The following is a 25,898-nucleotide window of genomic DNA, read 5'->3' as shown; positions in this document are numbered from 1 at the left end:
CGCCATAGCACCTGAGCAACAACACAGACACTGCTGTCTAGCTGACACCAACCAGCGCCTATTTTATAAAAGTCTGCTCCCCCTGAGATCAAAACCTGGCTACGCCTCTGGTTGTAGATGTAATTTTTCTCAGCAATTCCAGAAGTAGAATGCAAACGGATGAGATTTCTGAGTACCTTCTTTTGGGAGAGTACTGCATCAAGTTGCCCTTTGAGGCACAGCCTCCACAATGAATGACTGTTCTGGGTCAAGATGTTTCAGAATAGGAATGGATATGAATGCTATCTTAAGACTATCAAATACCCACTGTTGCTCTAGTCCCCATTCGAACTGTGTACCTTTGGGCCAGTATATTCCAGTGAAGAAACCTTGGATAGATCATCAGTAGAAGTTGACAAATTATGGAAATTCCTGGATTCCCTTGACTTCTTTTGGAACTTGCCATTCAGTCACTGCTGAGATTTTCTAGAGATCCATCAAGGAAAATGATGTACCCATGAAATTCATTAGATTCTTTGTTGAATTTATGAGCCTCCTGCCCAGTTAAATCGCTTATGCTTGCCTATCCACTGATAGTCAGTGACACTTAACCAGACAGTGCTGCTGGTAGCAGCACCAACTGCCCCTGCACTGTCCAGTTAGGGTGGAGCCTGGACATGGCCTTTCATTGATTGTCCAGGCTCAGTTCTGCCCACAGCAGTCAGCTTTAAAACCACCACCAGCGGCTGAGGACTACTCTCTCTATTTCTTTAGCTTGGCGTACAACTTATCCTTCTGAAGATGCTTGAGAACTTGTTAGACTGGCAATCATGATCTACCAGATTCATCTAAAAGGCTTAGTAGGAATCCCTCATCATATTCTATATTAAGCAGTAAATGACAGTAATAGCAGCACCAGAACAGAGAGGTCATCAAGTTACTCCTAGATTATTAAATTGTGTATGTTGCCTTTTTTATAGTCTCTACAAGATACCTACAGTAAGGCACAATTTAATCAATTGCTGTATTGTGCAAGTTAAGTTCTTAAGGTCTTGTTAGGATATGCATTGTTAATTGTACTTTATTTTGAAAGATAGATATTTACTTTTATTTTGTTTACTGTAGAACGTGATTCTTGTTTGTCATTGCTGTATTTTGTGTGGCTCTGAGTTTTACGACTATTACTACTTATCATTTCTATAGTGCTACAAGATGTATGCAGCGCTTTAACAAGAGTCAGTGATTGAGAAAAAGCAATTAAACAAAAAGAATTCTTAGCTCTGCTTTTTATGCTTTAGGAACTGCAGGAGTGGCTGTAGCAGGTCTCCTTGCAGCTCTGCGTATCACGAAGACCAAACTGTCAGACCACACTATTCTTTTCCAAGGAGCTGGAGAGGTATCTTTTATTATTTAATTTCTGTTAAACTGCAAAATGTATTTTTACATGTTTAAATAAAAACAGCCAAGGCTGATATTCAAATGATTTGTCTGGATAATATCTATCGTTACCTGGAAAAGTATTTTCTTTGAAATTACCTCTGTAGATTTGATAAACTTTGGCCAATTTGTGGTGGGACAAAATTTATCAGGTAAGCCTGGTCAGAGTTAGACTCAAACTTTCTTTTACCAGTACAATCAAATTAAAGTTAAGTGAGATTGCAGAAATAGCTGTCCTAAAATTGACTGGAGAAGTTATCTTCTTAAATGTAATCAGCAGCCCAACTTAAATGGATATTCTTGAATATCAAGGGATCAATAGTCAGCCAGTGGCACTCAAAGTTTTGCTGATCGCCATTTTTCGTTATACCTGAAAATTCGATGCCAGACCATGTCTGGGTTCTGGCATTGAATTTCCGGGTTTACGGAGCCAGCAAAACCGTAGCTGTTTAAATGCGGTCTTTAGCACTTAACCGGCTATGGCGATCTGCATAAAGATAGGACTGACTTTTATGCAGTTCTTTTTATGCAGCTACTTTGTCTGGTTAAGTGCTCAATATCAACACTTAACCAGCCAAGTGCTGCTCTGCCCCTGGAATAGCCGGTTTTGAGTTGGGCACTAATCGGCTACTTTCAGCAGCACTAACCGGTTAAGTGCTGCTGAGTATGACCAGTTAGCCCTGAACAAGTTATTTAAGCAGCCAGGAGCCATTTCTGGCCAGTTAAATTGCTTTGTTTCTCGACCCCCAAGTTATTATTAACCAGATAACTTATCTGGTTAACTGGATATCAGGCCGCTGAATATCACTCTCAGTATATATAGGAAGTATGGTATGAAACATCCAAAAAAACAACAAGGCAAACGATCCGCAAACTCCAACGTGCATAATAAACCAGCAGATCAGTACAAAATGTAAAGTTGTAAAGATTTTATTAATAATACCATATACCAAGAAATTACCCGACACAGGCCATGTTTCGCCCAAAGGGGCTGCGTCAGGGGCTGTTTACCTTGTTTAACTAACACCGCTAGAAACTCAAGCAAGGAACGTACTGGCTCTCACACGCAAGCTAACTCTCTTCTTCCGGCTCAGGTCGGTGTCAGATAAAAAGTGTGCTGTTGTACTTTTTATCTGACACCGAAGAAGAAGAGAGTTTCTAGCGGTGTTAGTTAAACGAGGTAAACAGCTCCTGACGCAGCCCCTTTCGGTGAAACACGGCCTGTGTCGGGCAATTTCTTGGTATATGGTATTATTAATAAAATCTTTACAACTTTACATTTTATATTGATCTGCTGGTATGAAACATCTTGAATTTATTCCAAGCAGAGTGTGTACCATAAACAAAATTAAATTCAAAAATTAAGGTCCTATGCACTAAAGTTTAGCATGCATTTTTAGTATGCACAAAAACTACCCCATGTTTTGTAAATTGGACCCTGAAGATGTTAATGGGCATGTGCTAAAATTAGCACCAAGTAATTCATCTGGATCAGACCTGCATGTATTGGTTTAATGGTAAAGCTTTTATATTCCACCTCTGTCTGAGGCAGAACAAATTAAAACTTACATAAAAAAGGACATAACATCCACAGATATACATAAAATCATCACAAACTTTCCCCCTCAACCTCCCCATCTCCCTAAGAGAATTCCCCTCTCCCCCCCCAAAAAAAAAACCTACCATACAGAACTATAATTTAAAGAATATCATGTACAAATTTTTCTTTAGCAGGTGCACAGAAAATAGCATGGTATGATCCTGTCTGCTATATAACATTTGCTCACTAATACTAATTTTTAAAAACCTGGAGCAAAGGCCCTGGGTGGATCGGGCTCCAAACGGGCGGCGGTAGAGGAGACCTTGCAAGGCTTGATTCACATTGGGGCGGTTTCCCCATGCCTCCCGCCGAGTGCGGCTCTGGCAGTTACTCCATTTATTTCGTGGTGCCGCGAAAAGGAGGATCTTTTCGGCCTATCCTAGACTTAAAATAAGTCAACAAGTCTCTGAACGTGCGGCATTTTCACATGGACACCCTGCGCTCCGTAATAGCAGCGGTACAGCCAGGAGAGTTTCTCACGTCTCTGGACCTGAAAGAAGCTTACTTGCACATACCAATTTGGCCCCCGCACCAGAGGTTTCTACGTTTTGCGGTGATGGGAAAACATTTCCAGTTTCGGGCCTTGCCTTTTGGCCTCGCCACAGCTCCCCGAACCTTTTCCAAGGTAATGGTGGTAGTAGCTCCTTTCTCAGGCGAGAGGGTATCCGGGTTCACCCGTACCTAGACGACTGGCTCATCAGAGCAGACTCTGCAAGAGAGAGTCACCAGGTTACAGCCAGAGTGGTCTCAGTACTGCAATCTCTGGGCTGGGTCGTTAATATAACCAAAAGTCACCTGACCCCCCTCTCAATCTCTAGAATATTTGGGGGTCCAATTCAACACAGCCTCGGGGATGGTCTTCCTACCTGAGCAAAGGCGGTGCAAGCTTCAGAACCAGGTCCATCTGCTCCTGAGGATGCCTCGCCCGCGAGCTTGGGACATAGTCCAGCTGTTGGGGGTCGATGACGGCCACTTTGGAAGTGGTGCCTTGGGCGAGAGCGCACCTGAGACCTCTGCAGTGCTCCCTGCTTCAACGGTGGTCTCCAATATCTCAGGATTATCAATGCAGACTCACGTGGCTCCCTGCGGCCCGGCTCAGTATGGAGTGGTGGCTCTCAGACAGCATGCTACGGTGAGGAATGCCGCTAGCACTCCCCGATTGGTGCCTGGTGGTAACAGATGCCAGCCTGAAGGGCTGGGGTGCACATTGCCGGGGAAGTCATGCCCAGGGTCTTTGGACACCCGAGGAGTCGGAGTGGTCCATCAATCGCTTGGAGTTGAAAGCGATTTTCCAGGCGCTTCTGGCCTTTCAATTAACCCTGGAAGGATTGGCTGTCAGAGTTCTGTCGGACAACACGACAGCAGTGGCCTACATAAATCGCCAAGGAGGCACTCAGTGCATAGCACTAGCAGCGCAGGCCGCTCAGATTTGTCACTGGGCCGAGCTTCATCTGCAGTTTCTGTCAGCAGCTCTTCTTGCAGGTCAGAGCAACGTGCAAGCCGATTATCTGAGCAGGAATCAGATCGACCCAGCGGAGTGGGAACTTGCAGACGAAGTATTCCTGCAGATATGTTCCAAATGGGGAAAGCCCTAATGGATCTTATGGCATCAAGCACAAATGCCAAAGTCCCGTGCTTCTACAGCAGACAGAGAGGTCCTCACTCGGCAGGGTTGGATGCCTTGGCTCAACCCTGGCCTCAGGGCCTCCTGTATGTGTTCCCTCCGTGGCCTTTGATAGGATGAGTACTCCTGCGGATTCGGCTCCACCAAGGAGAGGTGGTTCTCATTGCCCCGGATTGGCCCAGGAGGCGGTGGTGTGCGGACCTCCGGCGGATGCTGGTAGAGGATCCCCTGCCATTACCTCTGGTACCGAACCTGTTGTCACAGGGCCTGGTGACCATGGAGGACGCCTGCTGCTTTGGTCTTACGAGGGCGCAATTGAGAGACAAGCGATATTCCAGTAAAGTCATTTCCACTCTCCTACAGGCCCACAAGCGTTCGACTTCCGTGGCTTTTGCCAGGATTTGGCGCCAATTTGAGGCTTGGTGTGCTTCTAAAGCGATTACACTCACACGGGCTTCTGTCTCGCCGATACTTGACTTTTTGCAGGATGGTTTACAAAAAGGCTTGGCCTATAATTCCCTGCGTGTTCAAGTGGCAGCCTTAGCATGTTTTTGAGGGAAGGTCGCCTCTCTCTGGCTGCTTGCCTGGATGTGACACGGTTCTTAGAGGGGTGCTTCGGCTCTGTCCTCCCGTGCGGGTCCCGTGTCTGGCCTGGAACCTGGGGTTAGTTTTAAAGGCCCTTCAGTGTTCGCCCTTCGAGCCACTCAGGTGAGCTTCGGAGAAGGATGTGACCTTAAAGACGGTCTTTTTGGTGGCCGTGACATCGGCGAGACGGGTATCTGAGCTCCAGGCGCTGTCCTGTCGAGACCCATTTCTACAATTCTCAGAGTCCGGAGTAATGGTATGTACGGTGCCTTCCTTCATGCCTAAGCTGGTTTCAGCGTTTCACCTAAACCAGCCTATTTTCCTGCCCTCCTTTTCTGAAGAGGAGTTTCCACCTATGGGCAGTTGCTCCTTCTGGATGTGCGAAGGGCTCTGTTGCAATATCTGCGCATGTCAAATGCCTTCAGGACCTCTGACCATCTTTTTGTTCTTTTGTCAGGTCCACGCAGAGGGTCTCCAGCGTCTAAGGCCACTATAGCCCGTTGGCTCAAACAGGGGCGTATCTGCGTGGGGCCACAGGGGCCTGGGCCCCCGCAGATTTCGCCCTGGACCCCCCTACCGCCGTTAACCCTCCCCCGCCTACCGCCAACCCTTTCCCCGCCTACCGCAGTCACCTACACCCGAGGTGCTGTTAAACCTGCAATGCATCCTTCCAGTTGGATGGAGTTTGACGTTGCAGCACGTTGTACGTGCAGGACGTCAACGTGCTGCGACGTCAAACTCCGTCCAACTGGAAGGATGCATTGCAGGTTTAACAGCACGAGGATGAAGACGTTAAAGACCTCGGCTAGGCTGGCGGGAGTTGGGGTCCCCCGCCAGCTGAAGTAATATTTAAAAAAAACGGCAGGAGCGGACCTCGGGGGTAGGTGACCGCGGTAGGCGGAGAAAGGGTTGGCGGTAGGCGGGGGAGGGTTAACGGCGGGGGAGCGTTATAATGTGCCCCCTCACTCTAGCCCCTGCCCCCCCTACCGCCGAACCTCAGATACGCCCCTGGGCTCAAAGAAGCTATCTTTTCAGCATATCTGCTATCTGGCCGGCCTCCGCCTGAAGCCTTTAAGGCACATTCCACAAGAGTGATTTCCTCTTCTTGGGCTGAAACTGGAGCACTCTCTCTTCAAGAGATATGTAGTGCAGTTACTTGGGCTTCTAAGCTCTCGTTTGCCCGACATTACAGGCTGGATGTGGCTGCCAGAAGAGACGCGCATTTTGGAGCACAAGCCCTGGCGCGTGGTGTGGCTTGTTCCCACCCTATCTAGGGACTGCTTTGATACATCCCACTCATAATGGATTCATCTGCTTGATGACAAGAAAGGGAAAATTAGGTTCTTACCTTGGTAATTTTCTTTCCTTTAGTCATAGCAGATGAATCCATGAGCCCTCCCTCAGTGGTTCATTATGTGATATATGTTACTTTTATGTTCAGTTTTTCCTGTAGCTATGTTCCCTCATTGGGAGAAGTTGGAAAACAGTCTTCTGGATTTCTGTTCAGTTACAGGAGGGATAAGTTCATTCCCTCCAGGAGGATGAGTCCATTCCCTTCTTTGATTTTTAGCTCCAGTTTTGGGGCGTTCATCCGCTGTGAGGAAAGTTCATGTTATTATGCTTTGCGGTATAACACTGCTTTGGAAGCTTCAAATACTGAAGAGGCAGATGGAGCTAGCTGGCCAAGAGGCACTATGGTTTTTCAGTGCTCTCTATCTCCCCCTGCTGGTAGATGGACACAACCCACTCATAATGGATTCATCTGCTGTGACTAAAGGAAAGAAAATTACCAAGGTAAGAACCTAATTTTCCCATATTACTAACAGCAGATCAGCAATTTCATGCTTGAGTTCTTTGAGTATGCCACGCTAAGAAATAAGTCCATGCCGCTACCCTTCTGATAAAACATCATTGGCTACCAGTGTATTATAGAATTCAGTATAAGATTCTTACACTTATACACAGTTTTATGTAGTGATATTCCTTCCTATCTCACTTCATTGATCACTGCATGTACTTCTCAGATAGCGTTCATTATGATCATTAAGTGGGACTCCTTCACACACACACATGCACACACACACTAAAAAAAACAAAACAGGGAAATGACAATAAGTAATGGAGAACAACTAGAGGAACCCACACTGGATACCCACAAGGACCCTCACACCCGACAGGAGAATAACTAGAGGGTCCCCATGTGGACACTGCGCCAAAACGCCAGATAGGAGAATAACCAGAGGGTCCCTACGTAGGGTTTCCACAAGGACTCCATGCCTAAACGCCCTATAGGAGAATAACTAAAGGGTACCTAAATAGAATCCACATTAGGACTTCCGACAGGCAGCTCCCCATGCCTAAACACATCCAAGAATGACAAACCTAACAACATGGGCTTCCTATTACATGATAATAATATGGATAGCAGGGATACTATGGGCATCACCTAATGAATGGAACAAAATCCCCATACGCATCACTGACAAACGTAGACCTCACCATCAACTGGAAGAACCAAAATATAACCCTCACAATAAAGTAGAGACAAAACCAACATCGATAAACAAAAAGACAAGACAGAACAACACACAACAAGATCACAATCCAAAAACAGAAAGACCACACAGACAACTTCAGATTATCAAACACAACAAAATCAGTTACAGTACACACACCAAGATACCCATAGGATATATAAATGCACGATCGGCAGTCAGCAAGACAGCCCTACTGAGAGACTGGATTGCACCAGAAAAAGTAGGGTTACTACTCATAACAGAAACATGGCTACACCTAGAAGACAACCCAATACTGCTGGACCTATACCCAACAGGATACAAAACAATGCACATAAGCGGAAACAAAAAGAAAGGAAGAAGAGTTGCAATAATATACAAATCAACTTTCACAGCTAAACATCTATCCTCAGCAATCGAAATCCTGGCATGCAAAATCACTGACACAACACTAAGAGGTCAACTATGTATCATACTGTTCTATCAACCCCCAGGTAGTTGGATAAAGGCCCAAGACGATTTCATGGACTTTGTATCAAACACCTGCACAAACCAACAAAATGCCCTGTAGAAACATAATTTACAAATCTATCTACATGGCCGGATTTAACTACCTGGGCTCCAAATTGTGCAACTCAATACCAAAGATCACAAGAAGCATCACAAACTATCTTCAATTCAAAAAAGAACTGAAAATACACCTCTTTAAAATATTCTACAACTTAGCTATCGATGTCCATTTCGAATACTAATCATAAACTATCCTTATAAGTCCCAACCAAAATGTAACTGTAATTGTAAGCATCACCATAAGTCTCAACCGAACTGCAAAATGTGAACCAATACTGCAACTGTAAACCAGAATGTAATTTGTAAGCCACTTTGAACCAAAACTTGTTTTTGGATAACGATGGGATACAAGAATGCATAAATAAATACATTACACGATAGTTACCTTTACTTACAAGTGGTGCAGTGTGGTGATCTAAACTCAACTTGTCAGGTGCTTTAATTTTCATCACTCCCTCGCTTTGGAACTGAATGTCAACTTTCCCAAATTCAGATGTCACGGCCATGCCCCTGTGTCCAGACTCACCTTTTTCCAGTGATTAGGCTCTGTGGCTTCTCCGGACTGCCTTTTCCTGCATTGATGCTTCTGCTTCCTGTTTCCCTGTTATTCAAGCCTCATTCTGGAAATTATCCAAGCCTCGCTCTGGTGTTTCTGCATCCAAGCCTCATTCCAAGTCGTGTCATCATCAGCAAAGTCCTTTATAATGCACCTTGGAACTTTCATGCTTTGTCTTTGCAAGAGGTCTTTTAACTTTGTCTTTGTGTTCCCTTCTTGGCGCTAGATCCTGCTTGGTCCCTGAAGCTTTGTTCCTGTGTGTTTCTTGTTCCTGCGAGTCTTGTCCTTGAAACCTTACTCCTGTGTAGTCCTGTTCCTGCCTAACTGTGTTTCTATGAGTCTTGTACCTGAAAACCTTTCTTCTGTAAACCTTGTTCCTGAAGCTTTACTACTGTGTAGTCTTATTCCTGCCTACGTGTGTTTATATGAATCTTGTACCTGAAAGCCTTGTTTCTGAACACCTGTTCCTGAAAGCCTTGCTCTTGTAAACCTTGTTCGTGGATGCCTTATTCCTGTATGCCTTAATTTCTGCCTGCTTTGTTCCTGTGAGTCTTGTCCCTGAATCCTTGTTCCCGTGTGTCTTGTTTCTGAACCTTGTTCCTGAAAGCCTGGCTTCTGCTATAGCCAAACCCTGCTCCTGGTTTCTGTTACAGTTTGACTCTGCTTCTGGCTCCTGCTACAGTCTAACCCTGCTCTTGACTCTCGCTACAGTCTACCCTGCTCCTGGCTCTTGTTACAGTTAAACCCCTGTTCCTGCTTTCTGATACTGCCAAAGCTCCGGTCCTGGTTCCTGCTATAGTCAAAAATCTGTTCCTGGTTCTTGCTATAAAAAATGTCCTTTCCTGGTTCCTGCTATAACCAAAGCTCTATTCCTGCTATAGCAAAACCTCCGTTCCTGCTTCCTGCTATAGCCAAAACTCCTTTCCTGGTTTTTGTTCTTGCCATGTTCCTGTCTGGGTTCAGTTCTAGCCCTTTGTCTTGCTTTCTTGTCGTGTCTGGATCCATCTTCTGCTTGCCTGTCTGCTTTGTCAAATTGTGGCTAGCCTTGCCTTGTCTCATCCAATCCAGTCCTTGACTTGTCCTTGTCTTGCCTTTTTTGGACCCAGTTTTAATCTAGTTTTGCCTTGTTCTGCCTTGCCTTATATTGCCTGGGTCCCAGTCCCAGTTTTAATTTAGTTCCGAGTCTTGCCTTGTTCTGTCTGGGTTCCAGTTCTAGCCCCATTGCCTTGCTTTCCACGGCGTAGTCCCAGGATACATGACAGACCTCATAGATCTACCAACCAGAAACCAAATCAGATCATCACAATCATACCTAAACTTACATTACCCAAATTGCAAAGGACTTAAATACAAAACAACTTATGCATCCAGCTTCTCCTACGTAAGCACACAACTATGGAATGGACTATTAAGGTCCTAACAGCAGCAGCAATAAGACTGCTTTAGGCTTACAGAAACAAATTAGGATAACCTGCAATGATTGACAGAATTCTAACTGCAGTGGTATGATTGCACCAGGCTTATAAGGAGACATAGAATGACCATAGTTAAAACCCATATTTCAATGTGCCTAGGGAGGCTATATGTTTTGAATAGTGGTTTCAGTAATTGTGTGGATTCTTCAAAACCGTTGTTCTAACACAGTGAGGAGACCTTAGTGTTGGAGTAAGTGTTGATCCCAAGGAGTTTACAGTTTAGCTGCGTGCTTCTCCCAGCTGCCTTTGTGCCCCACATGAGCTTAGGCTGCAAATACCGTAAGCTGCTTGCAGTAGCTGATTGGGTACTGGGGTGGTTACAGTTTATCTGTATACATCTACCATCTGAATTAATTCACTTAAAGGCCTCTGTTTGGCCACGATAAAGTGCAATTCTTCAGGGGGATCCATGCTGGACTAGTTCCTAGCTCCCTGTCCACCACTTTGTTCTTATTCAAGAGCAATTATTAGGAGACCAAGGCTATGAAATCACATTTGAACTATGCTTGAATATTAAAAACAAAAAAAACACCTAATAACTGGGAGAAAACCCACTCCGTGCAATTTGGAGACACCCTTTCTTTCTTTACAACATTCTTACCCCACTTACACCAAAGTGGTCTTTGAGCAACTCACAATGACCAAAGTCATGGGTTTTGCTACACTGCATACTGGACATCCACATAAGACCCCCAAGCTGGACCCCCAGCTGAAGAACTCTGTTCAGCTATTTGTGAAGGAAGTGGATATAGTGCACCCTGTTCTGCAAAGGGACAACTTTGTAAGAATTTTAGTACTGGATGGGCAAGACATTCTGTAGATACATCAAGGTAATGTGCATTGAGATTTTCAGTGCTGCATGTTATAGAGTTCTTTGCAGAACATAGTACACAACATAGGAATCAGAAGGTTCATGATATCAGGTGCCCATGGAAGTCAGCAAGGAAAGTGCTCATTCTATGTCTTCTGTGTAAAATGAGTTTGTAAGTACACGAGCAGACATCTATCTGTGAACGTTTTGAAAGAGCTTTTAGATCAGGGATGAATTACTTGTGTATTTTATTTATTTACAACATTTATATCCTACCTTATCTACTACTACTACTACTTATCATTTCTATAGTGCTACAAGGCATATGCAGCAGCACTGTACACCATACACAAAAGACAGTCCCTGCTCAAAGAGCTTACAATCTAGATAAAAATCTAAGTGGCTAACATATCACATTCATAATAATTTTCATAATATAAACAGCAAGAATGAGACAAATAAAATAGGACCTACAGCTCTGATTACCCCTAAAAACAATTACTGCTATTGCATAGCTCAGATTTACATCAGGGATTGCAGTATCTCATTCAGAGAAAGCTTGCCTAAATAAACAGGCTGTTGAGTTTTTCAAAAGACTAACTTTGATGTAATTTCCCTTAACTGCTACTACTACTACTACTTATCATTTCTATAGTGCTACTAGACATACGCAGCGCTGTACACTGGACATGAAGAGACAGTCCCTGCTTGACAAAGTTTACAATCTAATTAGGACAGACAAACAGGACAAATAAGGGAATTACCACAGTGGGAATGATAGTTCTGGCCCTGCAACACAGAAAATCTTACACGTGAGTCTGCATACTAGACCTGTTAAAATGAAGGAACCTTAGGAAGACTTTTATTCTGATGAGGTAGTCTATAAATACACAAAGAAGACTCGATACTTAAAAAATGTTTTATTATTCAGGGCTCTATGAATCAACACCAAGATCATAAATTTAACATGCCACATAATAGGAAGCCAGTGTGTGCTTTTTGACATAGGGGTAATATGCTCAAAGCATGCAGCATCTGATAATATATATGTCACGATATTCTGGGCCACTTGTAGGGCACACAATGAGGATTGAGGGAGCTCTAAAAACAGAGCATTACAATAATGAAAATAAGGCCTGATTAGACTCTGAATCACTGTTTGAAAATTTGGCTCACTCAGCAGGCCTTTCGGTTTAGAATACATTCTCAACTTCTGAAATACTATCTTAGTGATATGTTTCAATTGAGGTTTAAAAGAAAACAAGAGGCTAATATAACCCCCAGATCTCAAATTTCAGAGAGAACTGAGATAGAAATTCCACCAAATAGTATTTACAGTTAGAATGGAGAAAATCAGTGACTATGCCTTTAGAACCTGTGGTCGAGCAATTGACTTCCTTCCCTTCCCTGCCAGGAGAGGCTTGTTAAGATCTTGGAGGTGAGTTTGGGGGAGAAAGATTAGCCCAGGACTCACAAAATGAACCAGAAGCTAGGACTGAGGCAGCTATCTGTAATTGAAAAACGTTCTGGTGCTCAGAAATGAGCCCTTACTTTATTTCAGTACAAAGCTCCAGCAGCCATAGCCAGAACCAGCAAAGGACAAACAAGGAGTCATCTGCACCTATCTACATTAGGCCAGAACTGCTCTACCAGAGTTGCCAGAGGAAGAGATCATTGTGTGTTGTACTGATTAATCTTAGTGGCAGTATCACTGGAGCAAGCATCTTCTTTCTTTGGAATCCAGGATATGCACCATGTGAAACATGCAATTTTACAAGGAGTTTGTGAAGGAAGTAAAGGAGTCTCCAACTTTGCCACATGCTCCAGAGCTTTCTCATCTCCAGCTACATTTAGATCACATTAGCAAGCAACTCTAAAGATCATACAGAATATCTCATTGCGTGAAGACAGAAAAGGACCTCAAGCACCAAGAAATGTAGTCTGAGACCAAGAAAATGTGGCAGAAAGATACAGAAATATTTACCATCATTTTGGATACAGTAACCAGAGAGGGTAAAACAGTATACACAAAAAGCCAACAAATAAAAAGCACAGCTGGGCCTTCAAGACTGAGACAACAGGAGTCCTTAATTAAGATCATCCCGACACGGGCCGTGTTTCGGCGTAAATAACGTCTGCCTCAGGGGTCCAAATTTCAATATAAAGATATACAAGCAGGGAGTTCAATAAAAAGAAAATCATTTGGATAAGTATGTATCTCCCCATGATTACAATAGCAAAGATTCCTGTCTAACGCCGTTGGTCAAAAAAAAAAATGCCACAAGCTTGTCCTAAAAGAATTTCCAAACACAAGCTGTCTATACATTCTGCATCTTACAAACTCCAGAGGATTGCTCTCTTTGGCGCAATGCAAGTTTTATGGCAAGCGTTAGCAGTAAATTTGAGTGACTGAGATCATTTATCCTGACTTAGGAGTCCTTTCATAGAATGTGCAAATCTAAATCATTTGGAGAAATTGCCCCCAGTATTTCCTCCTCCTGTTCTGGAGGAGGCTAGGCTGGGACAAATAAGGCAGCTCACTGCCCTATAGTTGAACTCCACATCAATATAGTACAGTCTCGATTATCTGACCTTCGTTAATCCGACCATCCAGCATATTTGACCGAACCCCTGGTGACGTAATTGTGTGTCTTTCTGTTTTCCGGCATAGCACAGAGGGAGGTTTCACACTTGAGACAATTTGCTTCAGACCTCGGATCCTGCTTTTACAGCAAAACAGCACCATTGTGACCTGCTTTTACAGCCTTTGTTTATGCATTGTTTGAGAGGTTAACATTGTTTTCCGTATTATCTGAATTTTCACTTATCCAACAGTGGGTCAATCCTGTCTATGTCAGATAATCAAGGCTTTACTATAGTACAAGGAGATAGAGCATTTTATGAAGGAATTTGAACTACAACATGGCCACATCTATCTTGTAGATAGCAAAATACATCCACATGTTGATCTAAGGAAAAGAAATCACGGATCTGATAATGAGGGGAAAGGGGATGGGACTTGATATACCGCTTTTCTCTGGTTACAATCAAAGCGGTTTACATATTATATACCGGTACTTATTTTGTACCCTGGGGCAATAGAGGGTTAAGTGACTTGCCCAGAGTCACAAGGAGCTGCAGTGGGAATCGAACCCAGTTCCCCAGGATCAAAATCAGCTGCACTAACCAGTTTAAATACTTAATATTTTTCAACCTACCAAAAGTTTTGTATCTTAGATTTTTTTCAAGTTTTATTTTACTAGAGCGTATTCTGAGGAGAGGCTCCTGCCCTACATCCTAGTTCAAGCAGAAGCTAAAGAGCTACTAATCTGCCCCCACTACAAAATAACGATTTGCTCTCCCCTGTTCTAAAACAAGAAGTCATGATTTGATGCCAAAAGGGAATAGAGATAGGAGTAACATAAAGCAATATTTCTTAACAGAAAAGCCTCTCAGTATAGGGTAAAACAAATATTCAAGAAAGCCTAGGATAATCATAAAGGATCCTTAGATATGAGAATAAGAAGCCTGAGCAGTTAGGCTTTATAGATGTGGACAGCCTGGATTGCCTTGCAGTCATTTTCTCTGTTTCAGCATACTGGAATATATTATGAAGCTTCAACTATGTTAAAGCCTGTACATTTGTTCATAAATACAAGCACTTAGGAGGAAGCGGGACTAAAGGGGGAAGTTGAAGGAGTGGTTAGAGGTGGGCTTTTACAGTATACCTTGAATTTACTAAGGGAGTCACCAGCTTGTGGTCTTCTAGTACCACAGGTTGCTGATTCCAGTGTAAAATGAATAGCGCTGCTTATGAACCACCTCGCAAGCAGTTCTATTCCATCTTCCTTGGAGTATCGGGCCATTAAGTCACAGCTCAATACTCCCAGGAATAGCACTGCTTGTTAACCACCTTGCAAGCAGTGTTATTCCATCTTTTCCATCTTCCTAGCAGTATCAGGCCACCAATTAGCAGCCCGATGCTACCGGACCCCATCTTTAAAGAGGCTGACAACATGTGTTTAAAAAGCTTGTCCCAGAGAGCCCCACCCCAAAGAAACAAAGTCCTTCGTGGAGCCTACCCCCAACTCAAGCCCCCCTCCCAATAGTGCCCTCTCGAAATCCTCCCCCCAGAGCATCCCTGTGAAAATCCCTGGTCCCTAGGGGGCCAGGCAAGAGTGATCCCCATTCACTCCGGCCCTGACTGGTGCCAGGATCGAAAATGGCACTGGCAACATACCAGTGGTATTACCATATTACCGCTAAGGATCATGTTTCCATATAAGGGCAAAGAAGTTCTTATATAGAAACATGACCCCTAGTGGTAGTACCGTGAGACTACTGTTAAGGGGTCACTGGGGCCATTTTAGATCGCTCCTGCTCAATTCACTGGAAACCAGGGATTTTGAAAGATGTGGTCTGGGGGTAGGGGCCTTCAGGATGGTGAGGAAGGGCTTGGGGGTGTTCAAAGTTTGGGGAGGGGTCTTTCGGTATGGGGTAACTTCAGGAGGGGATCTTCTCATGGGGGGCCTTTCAGATTGGGGGGCATTATGGGGACTCAAAGTGAAAATATTAAGTATTTAACCTGAAAAGGGCTATACCCAGCACTAGTGACATTATTGGGCACATTTTCAAAAGAGAAGGGCGCCCATCTTTCGACACAAATTGGGAGATGAGCGTCCTTCTCCCAGGGTCGCCCAAATCGGCATAATTGAAAGCCGATTTTGGGCGCTCTCAACTGCTTTCTGTCGTGGGGATGACCAAAGTTCCCGGGAGCATGTCGGAAGCATAGCGAAGGCGGGACTGGGGCGTGCTTAACACATGGGCGTCCTCGGCAGATAATGGAAAAAAGAAGGGTGTCCCTGACGAGCACTTCGCCAACTTTACTTGGTCCATTTTTTCTTGCGACCAAGCCACAAAAAGGTGCCCAAACTGACCAGATGACCACCGGAGGGAATCAGGGATGCCCTCCCCTTACTCCCCCAGTGGTCACTAACCCCCTCCCACCCTAAAAAAAACTTTAAAAATATTTTTTGCCAGCCTAAAATGCCATACCCAGCTCCCTGACAGCAGTATGCAGGTCCCTGGAGCAGTTTTAGTGAGTGCAGTGCACTTCAGGCAGGCGAACCCATGCCCATCCCCCCCTACCTGTTACACTTGTGGTGGTAAATGTGAGCCCTTCAAAACCCACCAGAAGCCCACTGTACCCACATGTAGGTGCCCCCCTTCACCCCTTAGGGCTATAGTAGTGTTGTACAGTTGTGGGTAGTAGGTTTTTTTGGGGGGGGGTTGGGGGGCTCAGCACCCAAGGTAAGGGAGCTATGCACCTGGAAGCAATTTATGAAGTCCACTGCAGTGCCCCCTAGGGTGCCCGGTTGGTGTCCTGGCATGTCAGGGGGACCAGTGCACTACGAATGCTGGCTCCTCCCACGACCAAAGGGCTTGCATTTGGTCGTTTCTGAGATGGGCGTCCTCGGTTTCCATTATCGCCAAAAACCAGGGACGACCATCTCTAAGGACAACCATCTCTTAAGTCAACCTAAATGTGGAGATTTGGGCATCCCCGACTGTATTATCGAAACAAAAGATGGACGCCCATTTTGTTTCGATAATACGGGTTTCCCCGCCCCTTCACCAGGACGTCCTACAAGGACGTCCTCAGGAAAACTTGGGCGCCCCTTTCGATTATGCCCCTCCAAGTAACAAATGAAAAATAGCTTTGATAGCACTCATAATTTACATTTTATATATTAAATCTCCTTTTATCTTGTTTTAAGGCTGCTCTAGGGATCGCAGACCTCATTCTGTTGGCCATGGAGAAGGAAGGAACTCCTAAAAAGCTAGCCATCAAAAATATATGGATGGTTGATTCAAAGGATTAATTGTCCAGGTAATATGAAATTATACATGCAGACTTGAAAATGGAAGTTCAGCAGGGCTGAAAATATTTTGGTTATGTTAAACTGCTACCTTGAGTTTTTTCAATGATAAATAGTATTCTCCGAGGACAAGCAGGCTGCTTGTTCTCACTGATGGGTTGACGTCCTCGGCAGCCCCCTCCATTGGAAAGTTTACTAGCAAAGGCCTTTGCTAGTCCTCGCGCGCCCATGCGCACCGCGCATGCGCGGCCGTCTTCCCGCCCGAAACCGGCTCGAGCCGGCCAGTCTTCTTTCGTCCGCACTCGGTACGGTCGTGTTACGCCGTTCGTGCCCCAGAGAGTCGACCTCGCGCGTCCTTTCGACGTGTTTTTTTGTCTATTTTCTTCTAAAAAGTCGGGAAGCGCTCCAGAAGTGTTCCGGAAGACCCTTTCGGGTTTTCTGCCCTTCCCGTATTTCACAGTTTTTGCCCCGTAAGTTTCTTTCGTTGTCGGGGTAGGCCTCTTTTGGCCTCGGTCGAGATTTTTCTCCCCCTAAATTTTGGTGCTTCAATTTTCGCCATTTCGGCTTTTGATTTCGCCGGCGTGATTTTTCCGCCCATGACATCGAAGCCTTCCAGCGGCTTCAAGAAGTGCACCCAGTGCGCCAGGGTAATCTCGCTCACTGATAGACACTCTGCGTGTCTTCAGTGTCTAGGGGCCCAGCACCGCCCTCAGAACTGCAGTCTGTGTTCCCTGTTACAAAGGCGGACTCAGGTAGCGAGATTAGCCCAGTGGAACGTTTTGTTCTCGGGCTCTTCGTCGGCATCGGCACCGGAGGCATCGAGTGCATCGACGTCGTCAGCGTCCGGACCATCTTCCTTGGCTGCCGCTCCATCGACTGCATCGAGGCATCGGCCCTCTGCATCGGCGCCGAGACATCGGATAGCTGCATCGACGTCGGTGGTACCGGGACCTCGTCTGCTGATGTCGTCGGACGGTGGTGCTTCGTCTGGAGTGCAGGTGAAGGCTGTCCATTCCCCTGCTGGTGGCGGTGAGCCTTCGGGTGGGTCTCCCCCTACCCTGAGGGCTCCTGCGGTACAGCCCCCCCGAGACCGACCCTCTTCGGTCTCGGCCCCGAGGAAGCGACGGCTGGATTCTACGTCCTCCTCGTCGGTACCGGGAAGCTCCGGTGACGTGCTTCGTCCCAAGAAGTCGAAGAAGCATCGTCACCGGTCCCCTTCCCGTGTCGGTACCGAGAGCTCTGGGTCGCCGAAGGAGTCGGCACCCAGCAGGCATCGATGTCGAGAGGACCACTCACCCTCTGTTCAGGAGGTGTCGATGCGCTCCGCTCTGGACAGCCCGGAACAGCCTCCACGCCCGGAACAGGTTCTGACGTCGACGCCTGCATCGACCTCCATGCCTTTCTCTGCAGCCGCTCTGAACGAGAGCCTCCGGGCCGTCCTCCCAGAGATTCTGGGAGAGCTGTTGCGCCCTACCCCTCCGGTACCGGCGGTGCTTGCGCCACCGGTACCGTCGAGCGTGGCGCCGGGTGGCCCATCGCCCGAGGTGAGGTCTCCGGCGTCGGTACCGCGTGCGGTGCCGGCTGCCGTCGCCTCCCAGGAAGGCTCCCCGACTACGTCGGCGGAGGGAGCTTCGCCGATGCGGGCGAGGGAGTCTACCTCTCGACGCCCCCATCGTGGACGTGGCTCCACGGAGTCGAGTCGGGCACGGTTGCAGACACAGGTCCGTGAACTTGTGTCTGACACCGAGGGTGAGGCCTCGTGGGAAGAGGAAGAAGACCCCAGATATTTCTCTGTCGAGGAGTCTGAGGGTCTTCCTTCCGATCCCACTCCCTCTCCTGAAAGACAGCTTTCTCCTCCTGAGAGTCTGTCTTTCGCTTCCTTTGTCCGGGAAATGTCTACGGCCATCCCCTTCCCGGTGGTTGTGGAGGACGAGCCCAGGGCTGAAATGTTTGAGCTCCTGGACTATCCTTCTCCACCTAAGGAAGCGTCCACTGTTCCCTTGCACCATGTCCTAAAAAAGACATTGCTTGCGAACTGGACCAAACCTTAACTAATCCCCACATCCCCAAGAAGATCGAGTCCCAGTACCGGATCCATGGGGACCCAGATCTGATGCGCACTCAGTTGCCTCATGATTCTGGAGTTGTGGATCTGGCCCTAAAGAAGGCCAAGAGTTCTAGGGAGCATGCTTCGGCGCCCCCGGGCAAGGACTCTAGAACCTTGGACTCCTTTGGGAGGAAGGCCTACCATTCTTCTATGCTCGTGGCCAAAATTCAGTCTTACCAGCTCTACACGAGCATACACATGCGGAACAATGTGCGGCAGTTGGCGGGCTTGGTTGATGCGCTCCCCCCTGAGCAAGCCAAGCCGTTTCAGGAGGTGGTCAGGCAGCTGAAGGCGTGCAGAAAATTCCTGGCCAGAGGGGTGTATGACACCTTTGATGTTGCGTACAGGGCCGCTGGTCAAGGTGTGCTGATGCGCAGGCTCTCATGGCTGCGTGCCTCCGACCTGGAGAATAGAATCCAGCAGCGGATTGCGGACTCGCCTTGCCGTGCGGACAACATTTTTGGAGAGAAAGTCGAACAGGTGGTAGAGCAGCTCCACCAGCGGGACACCGCATTCGACAAGTTCTCCCGCCGGCAGCCTTCAGCCTCTACCTCTACAGGTAGAAGATTTTTGGGGGGAAGGAAGACTGTTCCCTACTCTTCTGGCAAGCGTAGGTACAATCCTCCTTCTCGACAGCCTGCGGCCCAGGCTAAGCCCCAGCGCGCTCGCTCTCGTCAGCAGCGTGCGACTCAGCAAGGCCCCTCGGCTCCCCAGCAAAAGCAAGGGGCGAGCTTTTGACTGGCTCCAGCAGAGCATAGCCGACATCCAAGTGTCAGTGCCGGGCGACCTGCCAGTCGGAGGGAGGTTGAAAGCTTTTCACCAAAGGTGGCCTCTCATAACCTCCGATCAGTGGGTTCTCCAAATAGTCCGGCAAGGATACACCCTCAATTTGGCCTCAAAACCTCCAAATTGTCCACTGGGAGCTCAGTCTTACAGCTTCCAGCACAAGCAGGTACTTGCAGAGGAACTCTCCGCCCTTCTCAGCGCCAATGCGGTCGAGCCCGTGCCATCCGGGCAAGAAGGGCTGGGATTCTATTCCAGGTACTTCCGTGTGGAAAAGAAAACAGGGGGGATGCGTCCCATCCTAGACCTAAGGGCCCTGAACAAATATCTGGTCAAAGAAAAGTTCAGGATGCTTTCCCTGGGCACCCTACTTCCCATGATTCAGGAAAACGATTGGCTATGCTCTCTGGACTTGAAGGATGCCTACACACACACATCCCGATACTGCCAGCTCACAGACAGTATCTGCGATTTCAGCTGGGCACACGTCACTTCCAGTACTGTGTGCTACCCTTTGGGCTCGCCTCTGCGCCCAGGGTGTTCACAAAGTGCTTGGCTGTAGTAGCGGCAGCATTTCGCAGGCTGGGGGTGCACGTGTTCCCATATCTCGACGATTGGCTGGTGAAGAACACGTCCGAGGCAGGAGCCCTGCAGTCCATGCAGATGACTATTCGCCTCCTGGAGCTGCTGGGGTTTGTGATAAATTACCCAAAGTCCCATCTTCTCCCGGCGCAGAGACTCGAATTCATAGGAGCTCTGCTGGATTCTCGGACGGCTCGCGCCTATCTCCCAGAGACGAGAGCCAACAACTTGTTGTCCCTCGTCTCGCGGGTGCGAGCGTCCCAGCAGATCACAGCTCGGCAGATGTTGAGATTGCTGGGCCACATGGCCTCCACAGTTCATGTGACTCCCATGGCCCGCCTTCACATGAGATCTGCTCAATGGACCCTAGCGTCCCAGTGGTTTCAGGCTGCTGGGGATCTAGAAGACGTGATCCACCTGTCCACGAGTTTTCTCGAATCCCTGTATTGGTGGACGATTTGGTCCAATTTGACTCTGGGACGTCCTTTCCAAATTCCTCAGCCACAAAAAGTGCTGACCACGGATGCGTCTCTCCTGGGATGGGGAGCTCATGTCGATGGGCTTCACACCCAAGGAAGCTGGTCCCTCCAGGAACGCGATCTACAGATCAATCTTCTGGAGTTACGAGCGATCTGGAACGCTCTGAAGGCTTTCAGAGATTGGCTGTCCCACCAAATTATCCAAATTCAGACAGACAACCAGGTTGCCATGTACTACGTCAACAAGCAGGGGGGCACTGGATCTCGCCCCCTGTGTCAGGAAGCCATCAGCATGTGGCTCTGGGCTCGCCGGCACGGCATGGTGCTCCAAGCCATATATCTGGCAGGCGTAAACAACAGTCTGGCCGACAGACTGAGCAGGATTATGCAACCTCACGAGTGGTCGCTCAACTCCCGAGTGGTGCGCCAGATCTTCCAAGCGTGGGGCACCCCCTTGGTGGATCTTTTCGCATCTCGAGCCAACCACAAAGTCCCTCAGTTCTGTTCCAGGCTTCAGGCCCACGGCAGACTGGCATCGGATGCCTTCCTCCTGGATTGGGGGGAGGGTCTGCTGTATGCTTATCCTCCCATTCCTCTGGTGGGGAAGACTTTGTTGAAACTCAAGCAAGACCGAGGCACCATGATTCTGATTGCTCCTTTTTGGCCGCGTCAGATCTGGTTCCCTCTTCTTCTGGAGTTGTCCTCCGAAGAACCCTGGAGATTGGAGTGTTTTCCGACCCTCATCACGCAGGACGAAGGGGCGCTTCTGCATCCCGGCCTCCGGTCCCTGGCTCTCACGGCCTGGATGTTGAGAGCGTAGACTTTGCCTCTTTGGGCCTGTCAGAGGGTGTCTCCCGCATCTTGCTTGCTTCCAGGAAAGATTCCACTAAGAGGAGTTACTTCTTTCTGTGGAGGAGGTTTGCCGTCTGGTGTGACAGCAAGGCCCTAGATCCTCGCTCTTGTCCTACACAGACCCTGCTTGAATACCTTCTGCACTTGTCTGAGTCTGGTCTCAAGACCAACTCTGTAAGAGTTCACCTTAGTGCAATCAGTGCATACCATTACCATGTGGAAGGTAAGCCGATCTCAGGACAGCCTTTAGTTGTTCGCTTCATGAGAGGTTTGCTTTTGTCAAAGCCCCCTGTCAAGCCTCCTACAGTGTCATGGGATCTCAATGTCGTTCTCACCCAGCTGATGAAACCTCCTTTTGAGCCACTGAATTCCTGCCATCTGAAGTACTTGACCTGGAAGGTCATTTTCTTGGTGGCAGTTACTTCAGCTCGTAGAGTCAGTGAGCTTCAGGCCCTGGTAGCCCAGGCCCCGTACACCAAATTTCATCATAACAGAGTAGTCCTCCGCACTCACCCTAAGTTCCTGCCGAAGGTTGTGTCGGAGTTCCATCTGAACCAGTCAATTGTCTTGCCAACATTTTTTCCCCGTCCTCATTCCTGCCCTGCTGAACGTCAGCTGCACACATTGGACTGCAAGAGAGCATTGGCCTTCTACCTGGAGCGGACACAGCCCACCAGACAGTCCGCCCAATTGTTTGTTTCTTTTGACCCCAATAGGAGGGGAGTGGCTGTAGGGAAACGCACCATATCCAATTGGCTAGCAGATTGCATTTCCTTCACTTACGCCCAGGCGGGGCTGGCTCTTGAGGGTCATGTCACGGCTCATAATGTTAGAGCCATGGCTGCGTCGGTAGCCCACTTGAAGTCAGCCTCCATTGAAGAAATTTGCAAAGCTGCGACGTGGTCATCTGTCCACACATTCACATCTCATTACTGCCTGCAGCAGGATACCCGACGCGACAGTCGGTTCGGGCAGTCAGTTCTTCAGAACCTGTTTGGGCTTTAGGATCCAACTCCACCCCCCGAGGGCCTTGTTTGTTCTGTGCCAGGCTGCACTCTCAGTTAGTTGGTAAATTTTTTAGGTCAATCTCAGTTATGTCCTCGCCGTTGCGAGGCCCAATTGACCATGGTTGTTGTTTTGAGTGAGCCTGGGGGCTAGGGATACCCCATCAGTGAGAACAAGCAGCCTGCTTGTCCTCGGAGAAAGCGAATGCTACATACCTGTAGAAGGTATTCTCCGAGGACAGCAGGCTGATTGTTCTCACAAACCCGCCCGCCTCCCCTTTGGAGTTGTGTCTTCCCTTGTCTTTGTCTTGCTACACATGAGACTGGCCGGCTCAAGCCGGTTTCGGGCGGGAAGACGGCCGCGCATGCGCGGTGCGCATCGGCGCGCGAGGGCTAGCAAAGGCTTTTGCTAGTGAAGATTCCGATTGGAGGGGCTGCCGCGGACGTCACCCATCAGTGAGAACAATCAGCCTGCTGTCCTCGGAGAATACCTTCTACAGGTATGTAGCATTCGCTTTCACCATTCACCTTCTACTGGAAACAATTCAAGTGGTGCAACTGAGTACTACTGAATAATAATATTTCTCCGAGGACAAGCAGGCTGCTTGTTCTTATGACTGGATGACGTCCACGGCAGGCCCGAGGAACGGAAATCTTCCTAGCAACAAAAGTTTGCTAGAGCCTTCGAGCGCGCGCATGTGCGGCCATCTTCCCACCCGTCCCGCGAGAGTCCCGATCAGTTCTTTTCTTTCCGCGGTAAGGGAGTGACTGCTTGCGGTCTCTCTCCATGTGCCCCTGAAAAGAGCCTTTGTTTTTGCGGGGTTTTTCCACTTTTTTTTTTTTTCATTTTTTGCTCTGCTGAGCTGTTTTCTTTATTGTTTTCTTTAAAAAAAAAACAAACAAACCACAATTCCTTTATTTCTTAGGTTTTGTCCCCTCTTAAGTTTCTTTTTGTTTCCGCATTTCTCATTTTTGTGCCCTTCTTTTTGGCACCATCGAGAACTTTGACTTCGCCGCCGCTATTTTTTCGTCCATGACATCGAGTATTCCCAGTGGCTTCAAGAAGTGCACTCGATGCAACTGGGCAAACTCAGGTACCGATCCCCACTCGTGGTGTATTCAGTGCCTTGGGCCCGACCATCGCCCAGACGCGTGTAAGTTGTGTCTTAGCCTTAAAAAGCGGACACAGGCATCGAGACAAGCACAGCGGGACCGTTGTTTGGAGTTTTGCCCAGAACTTTGACGTCTACATCGGTACCGAGGTCGGCGGCGTCAGTGTCGGCACCGGAGATGGCATCGACATTGGGAGTGCAGGTAATGGCTGTACGGAGACCACCACATGCTGGGAGAAGTGAGACATCGAATGGGTCTCCACCTGCCTCGAAGACTCCTGCTGTGCAGGCCCACCGGGCCGGCCCCTTTCGGACCCGACCCCGAGGAAGCATGTGGATTCCACGTCCTCCTCGTCGGTACCAAGGAGTACTGATGACGTGCCACGAGCGAAGGCTAAGAAGCATCGCCGTCGGTCTCCTTCTAGACATGGTACCGGGAGCTCCGGGGCATCGAAGGATTCGGCACCCATGAAGCGTCGATGCCGGGAGAACCGCTCACCTTCCATTCAAGAGGTGTCGGTCATCGGACAGCCCGGTACCACCTCCTCGCCCTTTGCAGATTCTACCTCCAACTCCTGCACCGGCCCCACAGCCTTTCCCGGCAGACACTCTGGACGAGCGCATCCGAGCCATTCTCCCAGGTCTTCTGGAAGGGCTGCTGCGTCAGACTGTTCTGGTACCGGGGGTGCTTGCGCCCTTGGTACCGTCGATGGAAGCGGCAGCTGGCTCTGTGCCTGTGGTCCCTGACGCCGGTACTGCTTGCGGCATCGGCTGCCACCCAGGTCGACTCCCCGTCGACATCGCTGGAGGGAGCTTGATCGCCGCCAGCCACGAGAGTCAACTTCTTGGCTTCGCCATCAAGGACAGGGTTCCTCAGCGTCGATATGGGCCCGGTTTTGGACTGCAGTCAGAGAGCTCTTGTCCAACACCAAGGAGGATGCATCGTGGGGAGAAGAGGAGGATCCCAGATATTTCTCTTCCGAGGAGTCTTGTGGTCTTCCCTCTGATCCTACTCCTTCGCCGGAAGGAAAGCTTTCTCCCCTGGAGAGTCTTTCTGTCTCATCATTTGTCCGGGAAATGTCTGTGGCTATTCCCTTCCCTGTGGTGTCTGAGGATGAGCCCAGGACTGAGATGCTCGAGGTCCTTGACTATCCTTCGCCACCTAAGGAGTCATCCACTGTTTGTTTGCATAATGTGCTCAAGGAGACACTTATGTGGAACTGGATGAAACCGCTAAGTAATCCCACCATTCCCAACAAAGCTGAGTCCCAATATCAGATTCATGGAGAACCTGAGCTGATGAAGTCACAGCTACCTCACGACTCTATGGTTGTGGATTCCACTCTCAAGAGAGCCAGGAGTTCTAGAGATTTTGCCTTGGTGCCCCCGGGACGAGAATCTAGAACCCTGGACTCTTTTGGGAGAAAGGCCTATCATTCCTCTATGCTAGTGGCCAAAATTCAATCCTACCAGCTCTACACGAGCATTCACTTGAGGAACACGGTGAAGCAACTGGCGGACTTGGTTGATAAGCTCCCTCCGGAGCAGGCCAAGCCTTTTCAGGAGGTGGTCAAGCAGCAGAAGGTGTGTCGTAAATTCCTGTCCAGGGGTGCTTACGATTCTTCTGATGTTGCATCCAGAACCGCTGCCCAAGGTATAGTGATGTGCAGACTCTCATGGCTGCGTGTCTCTGACCTGGACAATAGAGCCCAGCAGCAGATTGCGGATGTCCCTTGCCGGGGGGATGATATTTTTGGTGAGAAAGTCGAGCAAGTGGTTGATCAAATCACGCAGCGGGAAACCGCTATGGACAATCTCTCCCGCCAGGCGCCTTCTGCAACTACCTCATCAGGTAGACGTTTTTTCCATGGAAGGAAGAATGCTCCCTATGCTTATAACAAACATAGGTACAATCCTCCTTCTCAAGCAAAACTCAAGCAAGACCGC

At 48.1% G+C, this 25,898-nt stretch overlaps 1 protein-coding gene across 1 annotated transcript in view; it reads left to right on the top strand.

The window, feature by feature from the left end:
• ME1 (malic enzyme 1) overlaps window positions 1–25,898 on the top strand; it is a gene marked incomplete at its 5' end in the record, with an annotated part of 362,344 nt that overhangs the window by 290,258 nt on the left and 46,188 nt on the right. Inside the window, 2 exon segments of the mRNA XM_030195171.1 lie at window positions 1,278–1,375; window positions 16,931–17,037. Of these exon segments, the coding sequence (XP_030051031.1) occupies window positions 1,278–1,375; window positions 16,931–17,037 (205 nt within the window).

Source organism: Microcaecilia unicolor, chromosome 3 (assembly GCF_901765095.1).
Source record: "Microcaecilia unicolor chromosome 3, aMicUni1.1, whole genome shotgun sequence".
Taxonomy (NCBI): domain Eukaryota; kingdom Metazoa; phylum Chordata; class Amphibia; order Gymnophiona; family Siphonopidae; genus Microcaecilia; species Microcaecilia unicolor.
Note: the sequence above shows the minus strand (reverse complement) of the source record. Positions and strands in the feature narration are given on the sequence as shown.